Source organism: Ursus arctos, unplaced genomic scaffold (genome assembly GCF_023065955.2).
Source record: "Ursus arctos isolate Adak ecotype North America unplaced genomic scaffold, UrsArc2.0 scaffold_7, whole genome shotgun sequence".
NCBI classification, from domain to species: Eukaryota; Metazoa; Chordata; class Mammalia; order Carnivora; family Ursidae; genus Ursus; species Ursus arctos.
The window spans coordinates 18,719,920-18,736,701 of NW_026623089.1; the positions used below are offsets into that span (position 1 = coordinate 18,719,920).

At 51.7% G+C, this 16,782-nt stretch overlaps 1 protein-coding gene across 3 annotated transcripts in view; it reads right to left on the reverse strand.

The window, feature by feature from the left end:
* Nucleotides 1-613: 613 nt before the first annotated feature.
* RBM20 (RNA binding motif protein 20) overlaps nucleotides 614-16,782 on the reverse strand; it is a 181,401-nt gene continuing 165,232 nt past the window's right edge. For all 3 annotated transcript variants that reach the window (XM_026494094.4, XM_044382113.3, XM_044382112.3), the window contains exons 10-14: nucleotides 16,643-16,747; nucleotides 14,916-15,579; nucleotides 13,218-13,352; nucleotides 6,497-6,618; nucleotides 614-3,552 (exon numbers count right to left, since the gene is read on the reverse strand). In XM_026494094.4, the coding sequence (XP_026349879.2) occupies nucleotides 3,442-3,552; nucleotides 6,497-6,618; nucleotides 13,218-13,352; nucleotides 14,916-15,579; nucleotides 16,643-16,747 (1,137 nt within the window). In that variant the 3' untranslated portion in view covers nucleotides 614-3,441. The remainder of the gene's footprint in view (nucleotides 3,553-6,496; nucleotides 6,619-13,217; nucleotides 13,353-14,915; nucleotides 15,580-16,642; nucleotides 16,748-16,782) is intronic.

Genomic DNA, 16,782 nt, shown 5'->3' on the forward strand with positions numbered 1-16,782 from the left:
GGCCATTCAAAGGACTGGCCAATTGGGCTCAGGAGACTGGCCTTGTTTTGCTGGAAGAAATGGTTGAGAGAGAACTTAGGATTCCAAAAGCAAACAAGGTTCAATGCCGGGCAGCATACCAAGTGTTTTCACCAGCAATTACCTTGAACCTGAAACAACCCAGAGGTGATGAACACCATTATCCCCCTGGATGCCCAAGGACTCGGGACTTAGGAAGTCACAGGGCTAACGAGAGCCGGGGCTGGGCATCAACCACCTTACAGCGGACGGAACGGCCGGAAACGACCCGACCTGACCTGGTGCAGAACAACAGGGTTCAGTCCGAGAGAAGACTCAGGGCAGTGGGCAGCAGGTTTATAAGAGGCCAAGAGACTTTTCTATCTGATACTTCAAAAGGGACAGCAGCTCTCCACTTTCCCCGACTCACCCTTCTGGAGGCTCACCTCTGAGCATCCCTGATTCCCCAGTTCCAGATAGAAGCTGCTGTGTCTTCTCTGTCCAATCCTTCAGAGACATTCTAGATTCAGAGAGGGGCCGGATCCCAACCTCCGTGCTCAGCGAGCTTCACCCCGCCAAAGGCCGAGGGCTCCCTGCATGACAGACAGCCACTCACAAGCTTTCAAATTCTCTTTATTAAAAATCTTTTTTTTTCCTTTTGTAAAAACAAACACTTGCGGTCAATTATACAGATCAGGAAAAGTGATGACGATTTATAAGACACTCAACAAATTCTAATACTAGTTCAAACTTAACTAGTGTTTTTCTTTTTCTCATAAGCTCAAAAAGCAAACTCTGGTCCAGTTCGAGTACAATCTAACAGACACAGCCTCAGACTGTCCAAGGAAAGGATAGTAATGGCTGTGTTCACACCAACATCACATCTACCAAATTCTTTGGGAATACTGCCTGGATATACGTTATTTCGGGTATTTTACGATGAAAAGAAAATTACCTAGGCCTTTTGTTGCCTTAACCCAGGGTGCAAATGAATCTGTTGTTCAAGGTAGCAGACGCTCTTAAACAAGTTTTTGGGGAGACATTTGAAATGGTTGACGAACACTGAAGAAAAGCTTTAAAAAATAAATCAGTATTTTCCTGGTTGCCTGTAATATTGCTTTGTGTATGACACATGTAGGAATAACAAGTGCAAATTATAGAGTGAGTGAAGGACCGTGCCAATGGAATTGTATAAAAATAAATAGAAATAAATACATATATATACACAAATACAGAATCTTAGATGATGTTTAAAGTGAAGGTTCTGACTGAATGCAGAGAGGCTCTCCTCGATCCCTCCCGGGGGCTCTTGCCAGCTTTCCAATATGGAGAAGTTCAGTCTATCAGCAAGGGAGCATTCGCATTACTCGGGAATGAGGCTGTTTGAACAGGCATCCTGATTTCCATGGAAACAGTGCTGGGATGGGGGGGTGAGCTGGTGGGGTCGGCTTTCACTTTGCGGGAAGAAAAGACTGCCAGCCTCTCTGAAAATGCTCAGTTCCAGCCTCTGGTGGAGGTGGTACGCTCTTCCCAGCTAGGTTCCCAGAGAGCTGGCCCTGGACATCCCCTGAGTGGGAAGGACGACAAATAGGGCCAGAGGTTCTCCCAGAAATCATCTTCAGAGTCTACTCTCCTTGAGACATCGAGCTTTCCGAGGCCCCGATGGCCTCACGCCACGGTCAGGCTCCCCGCCTCCTCCAGCCCCTGACGGCGCGCCCAGGCTGGCTGGTTGGCCTCCGGGGCTGGCTGGTTGGCCTCCGGGGCTGGCCTTCGCTGTTCTCTCTCACAGGTTCCCTGCAACTGTCGCCTCACCGGTAGCCAGGTGCCCCGACATTTACACAGGATCATTTTATGTCCTACAATTCTTCCTTCTCTGCACCTCAGATTCACTGATAAAATGCCAGTGTCGAACTCAGGTAATTTCTCTATTCTTCTGCCATTAGCGCAGAGCACAGAATGTGCAGTGTACGTAACTACCATAAAAAAAATCTGATCTACTATAAAAAATGCAAAAAAGAATATAAAACAAGCAATCCCTTCCTAGTCTATCTGCGGTCAGGAATAGAAACACAGGAACTGTCTTCCAAGGGCTGAGCCAGGGAAGTATTTCAGCTTGTGGAAATAGCACGAGGCTCCCCTTGGACCTTCTTGAGGTCTTCCTCAGGGCTGTGACCAAGCCGCATTCCCCCAGCACCTCTGTCCCAAACGCTCCCCACGGAACATCAGACTCTCTGGTCTGGGGCCTGAAGGCACCGACCTCCGGGATCAGAAAACCCTACAGGAAGAAGAGTTCTGTTCTTCACGACATTTACCATCAAAGTGTGCACACGGGGTCTGCTGAAATGCCCTTGACCTCCTGCCCACCTACCAATTCCTGGCAATCCTCAAGTGCTGCTCTTCACTCCCGCAGCCTTGCTCTTTACTTAGTTTCTTTCTCCACTGAGGGGCCATCTTAGAAGCCATCCCACTGAGAGGCTGCTGGAGCCCAGAGCGCAGGCACCAAGAGCGAGTCAAGGACAGACGCCATTTCCCTGTTTTGGTGTCTCTTGAGCCAGTGCCACACGGGGCTGGGAGGCCGTTTGACCCAAGCCCGTACCAACTATTGTTTTGGTTGAAGGGAGAAGACTCTACTGTTTTCATTTTTAATTAAAGTGAATCTATACCAAATTCATTGTCCAGAACAGAACAAACCTTGACACCTCCTGAAATCCTGAGGATGGAAATAAGTTTGGGGAGTGGGGGGGACTTCACAGAGCTTCCAAAATGAAGAGTTCTTTTCCTCCTCTATGAAATTCATTACTTTTATGTTAAGGCATGAATCTGGTGGACTTCTAGAGTAACTGAGAGGATGAAAGAGTTATTCAAAATGGGGGCTTCTTAAAAAGATGGTCCTGCTGGAGGAACCCCCAGCTTCTGCCAGCTGCTGGTCTAAGGTGCCCCTCTCCAGGCCTGCAGGACCCGGCAGCTCCCCCGGCTCAGGACGCCAGGCACAGAAAATGGTCCCGGCCCCCTGAAGTGGGTCTTGACCAGGGAGTTTCTGTGAGATCTCTTCCTTGGTTGATCGGGCTGGCCTGACCTGTCCTGTCCCATCAAGAATTTGAACGCTATGAAAATCCCTGAGAAGTTGGGTTTTATGAAAAATAAATGACCCTTGGCACAGAAGGTGAGAGAGAGGGAAGGAGGGGGAAGAAGAGAGAAGCAAATTGAAGGAAACAAGAACCAGCCGGCGGGGGGGGGGGGGGGTGACCCTCAGCCACTGGACAGGTCAGTGACAGCTTCACTGGGGAGACACTTCAAGGGCATTTTCACAAGTCTCTGAGAACAAGCCGAGGCAACATGGCCTGCCTGGTTTTCCTTCCTCTGGCTTTAGCTTCTGTCCCCGAGGTCAGGAAGGCCCCACCTCGGAAGGCCCTCCTCTCCGGGCTTCCAGCAGCAGCCGGGGCATCAGAGATTCTTCCTCTCAAAGTGCGGCACGATTCCGCCCTCCTCAGGCCTAGGGCTGCCGGCTCCCTCCGTCTCCTTCAGGCCCTCCTCCGCCAGCTGGGACAAGTACTTCTGCGGTGGGGAGAGGGAGACAAAGGGAAGGGAGAGGGTTAGTGATCACCTGGCCGGAGAGGAGAGGAGAGGAGAGGACAAGTACTTCTGCGGTGGGGAGAGGGGGACAAAGGGAAGGGAGAGGGTTAGTGATCACCTGGCCGGAGAGGAGAGGAGAGGAGAGGAGAGGAGAGAGGAGAGGAGAGAAAGGGATGTACCTTGGCCCCTTCTCCCATCATGTCTCCCAGTGGGTGGGACCCCCTCCCAGCCCCCCCAATCCTTCTGGGGCTACGGGACCCATACTAAGCTCCCTCCTCTCTGTGTTAGTTTACAAGTAACGCAGGGCTCATAGAAAACACAGATCCTAACAACAGGACCACTTCCAAAGCCCTTGTCCTGTGCAGGCGCTATTCTGTTTTTCTTATAGAAACTCATTCAATTCTCGCGACAACCCCGCTTGTTTTCCAGAAGAGCCTCAGCATCCAGGGGCACGTCCGCGTGTGAAAGGCAGGGGGCAAGAGGCCAGCCGGGCTGACCGACCTACGGGAGGAGAGAAACACTGTCCTGCGAGGATTGCGAAAGACAGACAGCAGCCGCTCGGAGCCACCTGCTTCCTGGCGGGCAGGCGACAGGCTGAGTGCCCCGAGGTCTGTCGCGGGTTCCTGTGCTGTAGCCGGGGGCTGCCTCATGCCGCCCCAAACACTTGCTGCTATCACGGGCCCCCGGCCACACGGCAGGCTACTGCTTGGGACTCTAGATGCTGAGCAGTGAGGCACAACTAGCAAAGGCCTGGGGCCCCAGCAGGGCCCTCTGATTGCCCAGGCAGCAGGGGGCAGTACAAAGAGCACTGGATTAGGAGTCCGTGTGCAGGTGGTCACATGTGTGGGCTCTGCTGCCTGATGACCCGGGTTCAAATCCTAGCTCTCGGCAGGCAAGTCACCCAGTATCTCTGACATCTGTGGATGTGGCTAATAACAGCAACTACCATTGTAAGGTGGCCGTGAGGTCCACGGGAGGTACTGTAAGCACTCAGCACAGCGCCTGGCTCAGAATAGGCGCTGGGTAACGTTGTCCTTTATCGTGAGTGGCATCAGCCATCTGACTCTGGGAAAGTCACCCGTCTTCTCCCAGCCTCTGACTCCTAATCTGGTAAACGGGAGAAATGGTGCCTTCCTCCTTCCAGGGTGATTTTGAGGGTCAGATGAGGCCAGGCCTGTAAGATGACCTGCTCTCTCTAGAAGAAACTGGTTGGCTCTGAGAGGTGGGTGAGCCTGACGCGAAGAGTGGCAGACTGACTGTGGGTCTCTGCGGGCCAGGCTGCCGAGGGAGGGCCTGGTTTGTCCTCCACCTCATCTCAGGAAGGGAAATGTGGGCTCACTCCTCTCTGGACCTGGAGCCAGGGAGGCATCTGGTTTTCCTATTGAGCACTGACTCCCCTTGTTGTGCCGGGCCACTCTGGATGGGTTCTTTTCAGGTTATGACCAGCAGCGGGGGCCCAGCAGAGGCTGCACAGAGAGAAAGGAGGCTCCGTCCACCTGCTCCCCACCTCAAAGAGCAATCCCTCACCCCCACCTCATGGCCTGCTAGTGGTGCTAAGTTTACAAGTTGCCTACTTAGATGTGAGCCAGCACCTGCGGCTCGGGTCTGAATTCTTCACTTTTCACACATGTAACATGGGGCAGTGTGGGGTGGACGAGGCTGTGTGGACAAGAGACATTCTGCCAAGGCCACTGACAGAAACCTTATCTGGAAAGCCTGCACTGGAGGCTCCCAGATCCCCAACAGGTGTGCCAGAGAAACGTGAACTGCAGTTGGCGGGCCTGGAGGGCTTAGACCATGTCTGGCCCTGACGTGCCTGGGGACCACAGGAATGGCTCTGGCCTGCTCTGGGGAGATGAGTGCCTGGGGGTTTGGCCCATAGGCACAGAACACAGTGTAGTCCACTGTCCTGGAAAAAAAAAAATACAGGATTTAGAATCAGAGGCCCTGGCAAGTCTGGAATTATCCCAACTTCTTGAGTGACCTTCAGTTGTGTGGTCTCCTGGAGAACGACACAATCCAGCTGAGAACGCCACGTGAGATCAAAAGCTCTCACACTGCGGTATCAGAATCTGCTGGAAAGATGTTTAAAATGAGGATTTTCTGGCCTAACCCTAGAGAGAATGAATAAGCAGGTGTAGGGTGGGTCCAGGAAGCTGCATTTTTAAAAGATGTCAGCTGGTATGAGGATCAAGTTCAGGGAAGTCAGGACTAGATGATTTCCAAGACCCCACCCAGCCCTGCCATTCTATGTTTTATCTTGTTGGGTGGGGGAATGATGGTGTAGCGGGCCACCCTCCGCTGGCTCTCCAGAGCCCAGACTGAATCCTTGATCTGTCAAGTCAGGCCTTCACTGTGCTCCCCTAGGAGAGGCCAGAACTTGGGTCCCAGGCCCCATCGCTTCCTTGGTCACAGAGCAGCTGCTCCCTAGAAGGAAATCAGGAGGTTTAAGTGACAGGAGTCTGGGCACAGCCAATGACAATCCCTTGCAGATGGTAACACAGACCATGCCGTTTTGGGTCTTGGTTTGCAAGATCAGCTTAACAGGGTAAAAAAAGGAAAGTGATTAAGAATCAGGCAATCTGTTCCCGGGCCTGGTAACTCACCATCTGCATGGCCTTGGACAAATCACACAGCTTCTCTGGGCCTCAGTTTCCTCAAGAGGTGGCCCATATATGAGTTTCTTAACTAGGGATGCACATTCAAATCATATAGAAAACTTTCTCAAATTATGTATTCCTGGACCACATCCCCCCATTCTACTGACTATCTCACCTAGTATATATGTACTTTCAAAAAACACTGTCCAGGTAACTCTATTTCACAGCCTGGGGGAATCAGGCCTGGGGAAAGAGCGCTTCTCCACATGGTGGAAGGACATCGATAGGGGACGCCCCAGGTGCTGGGCAAGGAAGGCTCCGCTCACCTGTAAGTTCCTGTAGTGGATAGCACTGCGACAGTGGCTTATCTTGGCCATCTCCTCGCTCGTGTAGAACAGCCCACACAGCTTGCAGTAAAACCCAGTCCTGGGCACCACGAACTCCACCCCTGCAGGAGGATGGGGGACGGACAGGCAGGAATTAGGAAGGCCATGTGAGACCCCTGTGGTCTTGCCAGCCGGCAGGTGGAATGGGAGCAATGAGCTCCATCCCTCGCTTGCTGTTGACTTTGGCTGGTAATGGAGCTTCTCCAAGCCCACTTTCCTCATCTGCAAAACAAGCCTGAGAACAGGGCTGAGTCCATTCCCAGGTGGTCGTGAAGGAAGGGACGTGCTCCTTCAGGGGTGAGGGAATGCTTCACAATTCTCTTCTCTGCAACTGCTTCTGGAAGTAGGCCCAGGCTCTCCTGTTATCAGCCTGCTTCTAGGGAAAGGAGGAGGAACGATTTCATTTCTCCACACTGTACCCCTCTTTGTAGGTATTAGAGCCAGAACTTGGGAAGGATGCTGTCATTTTTGTTTGTTTTAGAATTATACTCATTAAAGAAAATTTTTAAAATACACAAAAGTGAGGAAAAATCCCTTGGAGTCATTCCAGTCAAAACATTTTCTTCCATACTACCCATATGCAGAGCTTTTTGGGGGGATGGTAGAGTTTTCATCATACCCTAAGTATAGTTCTGTCTCCTCCCTTTTTCATGTAATGTGTACCATAAACATTTTCCCATCCTCCAGTCTTTTCATCTGAACCCCCCAGCAATAGCATTTTACCCATGATTTGCTAAATAGAAGTGACAGGATTCTGGGAGGCCTTCTCATTTTGAGGAAAGGAAACAGTGGCCTGATAGCGAGAGAAGTGACAGTGTCACAGCCCAGAGGATTCATCTTCAAAGGCATGGCAGCTGCTCCAGCCTTCGCCAAGGTGTTTTGGGGGTCACCGTCTCCTCTTGAAGCCATGGTCAGCAGAGTGGAAAAAGCCCAGGTCTGAGAGGGCAGAGACCAGACTCTAAGGACCTGTGGAAGCTGGGGAGTGTCAGCTGAGCGCCCCTGTTTCCCTGGGGCCTCGGTTCCCTCGGGGGCCCGATGGTGAACTGTCAGCAGGAGAGCAGGGCATAAGGGCTGTGAGAAGCAGGACCCCTTAGGGAACTAAAGGAACCGGGCTGGTGGCTCTCAGAAGGCCCGGATTCTGCTTTCAGACTGGGGTGGCTCTCGTGTGTGCACGCGCACTTCAGCTGGGCTTGGCTGCGGCCCACCTGTTCAGCGCCCACTGCCCTGCTGGGGGCCACCCTGCTGGGGGCTGGGGTGGGTGCAGAACTGGCCGCAGGAGGTGGGAGGGGGAGAAGGCTGGGGAGCCATACACCAGGGGAAGGGCCACTTCTGGCAGAGAGGGAGACAGGCCAGGTCTCCATCAAGGCGCTGCGTGTGACCACAGGCCTGGGCTTCCTTCCCTTTCCTCCTCCCGCCTCCTGAGACAGAGCTAAGCACACAGGAGACCCTGTCATAGAGCGGCAGCTCAGACTTGTAATTACAACTTTTATTTTTCATTTCAAAAGAGCCACTTATCAGTATGCAGCGACAGGCCTAGAGGGAGGAGGGAGCCCGGGAGGCCTGCCCGAGGCCTGCTTTGCCTGATTGCTCCTCTGTGGTTTGGGGCCTGGTTTTGGCAGCCTCCTCAGCCAGTTTTCTCTAACTGCCACGTAGCACGCTGCCCTTCCCACAGCAGCCCCCCGAAAGGAGGGGGCCTCTCTTGGGCCCGCTGCCCAGAAGGAGGCTGTGTCCTTCCCCTCTTCACCTTCCTCCCACCCCCACGGAAAAGGACAGAAAAGTGGTCCCTGCTCTGCCTGTGGGTGGCCAGCTCGCCCCTGTACCTCCCACACAGGCCGCTGGCAAAGGAGTACTAAGCAAGGCCCGCCTTCGTCCTCTGTTCCCACAGATCAGTTGTCTCCTGCTGCGGCTCTGCTGGGAGCAGATGCCCCCACAAGACAAGGTAAAAGCAAGCGGAAAAGGAGAAGCTCCACCCGGAGGCCACAGGGAGCAGACACAGGCTGTGGTCAGAGCTGCTCCCTCTGTCCTACCCCAGACCCTGCAGGAGGGGCCAGAGGGTGGTCCCAGCAAAGAAACCTTGGGGTTTCACTGCAGGCCCCCAGTAAGGCCTCCAGCATCCTCTAGGTTTTCCAAGAGGCCTTCCAGCCCATGTCCTGGGTCCCCAAGAAGGGGCGCCGCTGCCTCAGAAGCCGCCACAGAGGGTAAAGCAGGGCCCGAGCTGGCAGCTGGGGGCCCTTTCAACCCAAGCAGCACAGCGACCATGTGTGGGGTTCTGGGTGAGATTTCACTGGAACAAAGGCTTCCACTGCCAAAAAAAAAAAAAAAAAAAAGGCTTGGAAGCCACAGTACAGTGGAGAAAAAATGGAATTTAGAGTCCGAAAGATCTAGCTCCTTTACTTACACTGTGTGACCTCGAGTACATTGTTTAAACTCTCTGAGGTTAGTTTCCTCATCTGTAAAATAGAAATAATACTACCACAAAGGATGGTATGGGAATCACCTATCATTTTGCCTGGTGCTAAAAAAATATTAGTTTCTGGCCGTGTGTTAAACATTTCTCCACAGAGGCCTTCTTGCCCTCTAACCCGGGCCGCCTGGAGAACCTGGGCTTAAGGTTGGCAGCAACTCTTCCCTGCCTCCGCCCAGCGTACCAGGTGGTTCAAAGCACTGAGGAAGGAGAGGTCTGAGGAGGATCCCCAAAAGCGGGGCAACTCCCCCCTGGGTATCTGGGAGTTGCCATGGGCACGGCATGCCAACACCACCTCAGGACGCCTCTGGAATGTGAGGGCCACAAGTGAAGCTACGGCATCAAGAAAATTGTCACTGCCCCAACCCGTCTGGAGCCACTCGGTCCTCCCATTTTTCAGCCTCTATTAAGCATGACAATTAAAGCTGTATTTGCTTTCTAATAATAGCTCCTGGGACGGGTAATTATAACTCCATCATTCTAGCAAAGCCTGAGATGGGTGGATGGGGAGCTTGCATTTTGCAGGCAATGCCCTTTGGTTCTGGAAGCACAGACCGAGGTCTGTAGGCTCAGGCTGGCTGGGGTCACCCAGAGCTGGCCTGAAACCCATGGACAGTGCCTTCTCTCCACTCCCCCCACCCCATGTCCACCCCAGTGCCTGAGCATTGGGACTTCACCTCCCTTTACTCTGGATCCTTGGCACTCCCCATTTGCCTCCCTGCTCTCTATAGGGACAAAGCCTGAAGGCTGTTCCCTACCTCCCTAGAAGCCTCTGTAGGAGTGATGGATTCTGAAGCATAAGGGTCATGCAGCCCCAGTGAGAGGAAACAGTAGGACTCAATAACTACTTCATGAATGAGTAGTAACACAGAGAACCTTCCTACCCGAAGACACTAAGACCTTACAAGTATTCATTCATTTCCTCCTCAAACTAACTGTACGTGGTAGGCTTCTATTACTACCCTTATTTATGGATGACGAAAGTCAATAAATCAATGAGGACGGGTTAAAGAGGTTGCTCTTTGTCCCCCAGCCAGCTGAGATTGAAACCTGGGGAAGCAGACTCCACATTCTGTGCTCTTAGCCACCGCACAAAAATTGCCTTTCCTACATTGTGCTTCCGGAATGGGAGGAACAAGAGGGCAGAGTGGTCTCACGTTAGAGACCCTGAGCTCTGACCTGAACTGGCTGTGTGACCTTGGGTAAGTATCTGCACTTGTTTCCTCTCCTGTCCAATGTGGAAAATGGTACCATACCCCCATCCCCGAAGATCAATAAGATAACAGGTCTCCAAAGTCATTGAAGAGTACATGCAACACGAAAGTACAATCTGTTATAGCCGCAAGCTGCAAACAACCCAGAGGCCCGCCGAGAGGTCAATGAATAAACGAAATGTGGTTTACCTGTATCCGCGATGCAGTACTCCTATCTAAAGAAACCAGCTGCTGATACGCCCAACAATTACCAGTGGATCTCAAAATAATTGTGCCGAGTGAAAGAAGTCAGGCAAAAACAGGATATTCCATATGATTCCCTTTGGATTCAAGTTCATATTTAGGGACAGAAAGCAGATCGGTGGGTCCCTGGGGACTGAGGTGTGGGGAGGGAGGAATTACAAAGGCGCACTGGGAAACTTGGGAGGTGATGGATATGTTCTCTGTGTTACTGTGGTAATAGCCTCACAGGTGTACACATATGTCAAGATTGATCAACCGTACACTTTAAACATGCGCACTAAATTAACGTCAATTATACTTCATTAGAGCTGTTTTTGAAAAGCAGAATGAGATACTATTTTCCTAACAGGTTGGTAAAGATTCAAAACTGATGACGTCCAATGTCGGTAAGGAAGCAGAGAATGAGAATTCTCGCTGTGGCGGTGAAAACTGGTATAATCTTTTAAGAGTGCAATTTAGCAGCAATTATGAAAATGTGAGATGCAAATACATGTAACACCATAACCCCTCCCCCCCCGCCGGCCCCAAGTCTGGGACGCTGTCCTACAGAAACGCTGGCAGGCACACAAAGGTGACAGCATGTTTGAAAGGCAGCAGAGAGTAGCGGAAGCATGGTCCTATGAGTCAAACTACTGGGATTTGAATCCTGACTCCGGTCTTTGCTAATCATCGCTTTGTAACCCTGCATCTCAGATTTCTAACTTATAAAATAGGGATAAAAATATTACCTACCTCATAGGTGTTTCGAGAGAGTTAAATAATAAAGTAAGCACTAGAAATGGTGTCTGCGTGGTAAATGATAAACATAAAAGCTTACCTATTACAGCATTTTAATGATGGGAAAACAAATTGAAAACATCCTAAATGTTCACCAGTAGAGAAATGGATAAGTAATTTATGATACGTCTTTTAGGATGGAATATTTGCAATGGTTAGAAGAAAGCATTGTCTGTGTACAGACGTGAAGAGGTCTCTGAGTCCCGCTGTTAAGTTAAAAAAGCAGATGGTAGAACATTTTGTGTATGGTGTGATCTAGTCTCTGTGGGTATGACCACGACTACCTCTGGAGCTGGGGAGAAACTGGAGGGAAGAGACACAACATTTAACGTTGACTTTACATGGCTCTTATTTTTTACATTTATCATAGTAATCGATCACACCTTTTGGAATAAAAAACAAGTTTAAAAAAGACACAAATGACAACGTGGTGGAACTTATTCTTCATCTTTGCTTGTGTGTGTCATACAGAGTCCAAGTTCTTGGAGGCCAAGAGACTTGTGTTACATTTCAGCCGCCCCACAGTGCCTTGCATGGTGCCATGTGATCTAGAAAGTGCTACTTAACTAAATGGGTACTCTATGAAAATGGAATGTTTGGAGGGCAGAAACAGTAAGAAATGTTTAAAAGCAGATGAAAAGAAAAAGAGAAATCTGATGGAAAGGGTGAGCCTCCATACTGACCAGCCCCTCCCCGCGTAAGCAGGCGTGCGGTCATCGGGCCTCACATAACTCATCCTTCTCGTGCTTCCTTGGGGTGCTTTCCCAAGTGACGCCTTCCTAAGCTCTCTCTCCAGTGGGTGCTACTACTCCTTTGTCTCATTGCTTTCCAACCTCTCAGAGTCAATGCAAAGACTCAAAGGTGACATGGAGTGGGAGTCACTGGGTTAGTGGTGGTGTCAGAGGCTCCCAGGGCACTTTACTGCAGGACCTCCACTCCCTACCCTGAGACTCTAGTTAAGTCTCCCCTTTGAAGATGTGTCCTATGTGATTCTATTATTAACCTCCCTTCCTGCCCCCCACAACACTTCCACTATTGAAAATTCCCCTATGGAATTGATCTGATTCAATTCCACAATACAGGATGAAAAAACTAAGGCTCAGGAACCCCAACCTATCATTCCCTGTGAGGCCTCTGCATTTGCACATTCCCTGCCCAAGGCCCGAGCCACCCCCTTCGCAGTGCCTCCTGCCAGCTGCACTTCTGGACCCCCAGTCTCCATTCTGCCTCTGGCTGGGTTGCCTTCCCTGACCAGGTGGGTTCTGACAGTACCTTCCATTCCCAGGGCCTCCGAGAAAAGTATTTTTACATCTCTCTCTCTCTCGTTTTATTGACTTGTTAATAAAGGCCTTGCAGTGACTGGAAAAAATAAAAACCAAAATACATTCCTGGGTATGGCTCGTCTGAGGTCATGCAGTCATGCAGTAAGTGAAACAGGAAGGAAAGGGGCCCAGTCTCTCTCTGTTCCATGCTCCCTCTAGCAAATACAGAGTGCCCCAAATGCAGTCTCTTTAGCAGCACTGCCTTAGAGAAGCTGGTCCTTCAAAGAGAAAAAAAATGTAGCATTGACTTGGGAAGGGCTGGGGCAAGGAGGGCAGGGAAGCCAGTAGCAGAAGAAGTTCATTTCTGTTGACTTCGGATGGCCACTGGGGCCTCCGATCTCTGCCTGAATAGAGGCTGTGTGGTCAGGAATAAAGCATTCCCAAACAGGGAACTCGACTCTCTCTTTGCTCTGGCTCCCAGGGCAGTACTGTTCAGGGCATGATGCCATGAGGTATCTGGTCTACTATTGGGAGACTGACATTGCAAGAAACTCTAAAGATATGCACCATATGTATCCATATTACATCCGACATTAAACACAACAAAACAGCAAACAAGCCTTCTCGAGCTCTTAGGTGTTACCATGGCGCTGTCATTTCCTGGAGCCAAACACTCAGGAAGGACTGTGTACGTCACCTACCTAGAGGAATGCTAAGCTCACTGAACACATCCTCTGGTTCCCAGGAAGGCAAAGAGAGGGGCTGCTTCAGCTCCGCCTCGGTGTATTCCGGTGACCTCACGTCCAGAGATTTCATTTCCATGTACTTGGAGCTTTCTGCAAAACATGGGCCAAGGTAGAGAACTAAGGAAGCACAGCGTACTTCAAAGGGTCCCCGCAGTCCTACTCTTGCGCCGTGTGATCAGGAACGGTCCCTTGCACTGCTTAATGACATGAAGCGAGGGCGAGGACTGCTAATTAGAACCAAAATGCTGTAATTGAGAGTTTGTTCCACTGCCAAAAGAATGCCACACACATGGACCCTTGGCCCGTCTTCGCCTTGGGCCCGTGGGGGATGGGCTCCTGCCTCCTTTGATTGGGACGATCCCCGCCTTGCCCCCCAACTCAGAAATCACTCCCCCTCCGCAGGCAGGAGGATTACCGGAGGGCAAACATTGTGCTGACGTCTCGAGGGCGGAGGGCGGAGGCGGGCACAAAAGGCAGTGCCACGTTCACCCCAAGCTTGTTGAGCGGTATTATTAAATATGAACTCCAAACACTGGGTAAGCTAATAAGCCATTAACGCCTGTGCGTGTTGAGACCTATACAGCAAAATAAAGGGGTTCAATCAGGGCAAGGTGAGCGTTTCGCTCCTTTATTCCTGCCTTCCGTAGACACGGCCCAGGCCTCCGTGTTTCTCTGGCAACAACGAGGCAGCTCGGAGCAGTTTCCATGGAGACTCGCAGGTGAAAAACAGCTCAGGTCAGCCCGCCACGGAGGAGCGCCTGCGCCCCCGGCTCCCTGACGGGCTCGTGCCAGCCACAGGGCACTGGACGGAAAGGTCTCTTTTCAGGCCTTTACTCAACAGTTTCTGCCCCCGATGCTGGACCCCCTTCCCTCACCTTCCACATGCTGCAGGCTTTCTGTGAACCGCAGCTCTAGTTACTTTCACTCCACGCCGAGGGCTACTCCTCCCCCTCCCCCCACACCGTAGCCCTTGCTGGATCTTTGTTTCCACTTGGCAGCGCAGACAGGGCTCAGCCTATTTTAAACTCTGTCTCTCATGATGTCATAGTGCCGGGCACCGGCACAACATCACCTGCAGCGGAGGCAGAGGACAGCCTGGGACAAGCCTCTTTTCCCCGTCAGGCCGTGGAGACAAGTGGGTCTGCGGTGGGAGCCAGGGGAACGGAAAGGGCCGTACCCCCCAGGAGCCCCTCATTCCGCCCTCTGCCCGCTCGGTGCTCCTTTCTCGCCTCGCACACTCCTGCCCCCACCCCCGGGCCTCACAGGAGGAAGGGCCTGGGCTGTCCGCCCTTGTGCAGGCTTGAGAGGCTATCTGCTGACCCAAGGAACGGGAGCCCCTTGGCCTAATAACCAAACACTTGTGCTGATTTTAGTTGTCAGAGTCCATCTGGGCTCCCATCAATTCAGAAAAGTCTATCCTGTCTGAGTTTGCTTCTCAGAAAACATGTGGCCTCCTATCTGATTTCCTTTACACCATTTGCCGAAAAGCACTAACCATTTAACCAGGCCTTTCGAAGCTGGCCTTCTGCACCAGCTTGAATGCTGGTTGAAACCTTGCTCGTATTCGTTCCAGCCTGCACAAGCCCACACACCTCCCTCGGTGAGCAGTGGTCCCATCAACCCAACCGCACAGGAGAAAAGGGAGGTAGTTACCCTGGGTCGACACTCCTTGGCGAGCCTGGCTTTGGAGGTTGGAGTCGGTGCGAGGGCTGGCTTTCCCCTCCAGGGGGTTGCCTTCACAAGCCCCGTCTTCAGGGGTCCCCCTGGCCTTGCAGTCATCGGGAGGTGGGCTAGGCTGCCGCGCCCCGTCTTCTGCTGGCTTGGGGGAAGACATTTGCTGCTGGAGTGGAGAGGCCAGGCGCACATCGGAGTTCTCCCCTCCCTCTGCCTGCTTCTCGTAGCAATCTGAACCCTCCAGTGAGAGGCCTGTCTTACGTTCAGCTGGCTTCCGCTCAGCGTCCAGATTTAGGCCAGGCATTTCCACGTCCATGTCACTGGGACAGCTTGTGGAAGCAGAAGGCAGGTCTTTGGGTGACTTGAGGCTGATTTCCGTAGCCCCATTCCCTTCGGGCTTCACTCCCTCGTTGGTGAAGTCCTTGGCTACGTCCAGGTCTAAAGTGGTCGTCACACAGGGACATATTTCTGGGCAGATTTTGTCCTTCTGGTCAATGGGCACAATTTCTTCCAGTTCTGGGATGTCTGGTTCCATAATAAAATCTTCCTCCTCCCCAACCTCGTCCACTGTAACCAGCTCCTCCATGTTGGTGGGATACCAGCTCTCCCCTTCTGCCTCACTTCCACTCTCCCACTCCTGCTCCTGAACGAACACGCAGAAGAAAGGTCAGAGAGTGACTGCGGAGCAGGCCTTGGTATTCAACCAGAGGGCGCAAACCTTGGCCACAGGGCCCCTCAAATCAGAAAGCTCCTGAGCACTCTTACTTCTGCCTGGGAACATTTACTGTGTCATCAGGAGCTATAAACCACTCACGTCCCACATCACTGATTCATCCCTAGGATGAGGCTTGAAAACAGCATTTAGAATTAGCCCTCAGTGCTGAATCTACCATGTTTAAAATGGCACAAAGAATTCCAAACCCTGGTGTATAATAGGTGCTCAATAAACAGTTTTTGAACGAATGAGTGATAAAGTTATAAACTCTAAATAAATCAACTGGCTGGAGCTCTTCCCTTGCGTGAAGGCCATCACTAAATGGAACGGTAGCAAAGCCCCCCCCCCCCCGAACTCCCCCAAGCTCCCTTTCCCAGCAAGGGTACAACTTTCATAGCCATGGTTCATACTTGGCCCCTCCTGAAACTTTGTCATGTCCCCAGCAGCCAGATTTCGGAGATTAGCTTTCTCGCCAGCGATACTCATCTCTCCACCTCTCTTGACCAGAAAGGCACAAAGCTGGCCACGTTCCAAACCCGTTTCTTTTGCTGGGGCAGCCACAGCACTATAACTGGATTTTTTACTTTAAGTAAAATAATCTTTACAAGCACAATAGATGTTTTGTTCATCCCAGGGTCTGGGCATGCTGAGGTCAGGGCCCTAGCGTGAGCATCCGAAGCTCCCTTCTTCCCCCAGCCCCTCCCAAGGGACCTATTTTGAGAGCCTGGCTCTGAAGCCTGAGTCTTTTTTGGGCACATGTTTTCTCTTACGAGTGCAGCCAAGTCGCTGGAGACTGAGGCAGAGCCCAGGCATGTAGTAAAGATCTCCTTAATAAAGACTGCAGAGATTCCAGCAAAACCATTCTTCCAAGAAGTGCTGGCTTCATTCATGGAATCACAGGTGGGGTCTTGGACGTAGCCCACTCAACGAGTGGGGCATCACGGGGCAGGATGAGGACGCCTGTCCTGCCAGCACCTGGGACCAAATTTACCTTCTTCGTCCTTGCGTCTTCTGCATCTGAGGACTCTGTTTCTTTCTCCTGCCTGGCCGGCGGTGAGGTGCTTTCTTCCACGCGCTCCTGCCCCTCTGTTCCAACCTTGCCAAAGAAGAACAGAACAAACCCAATCAATG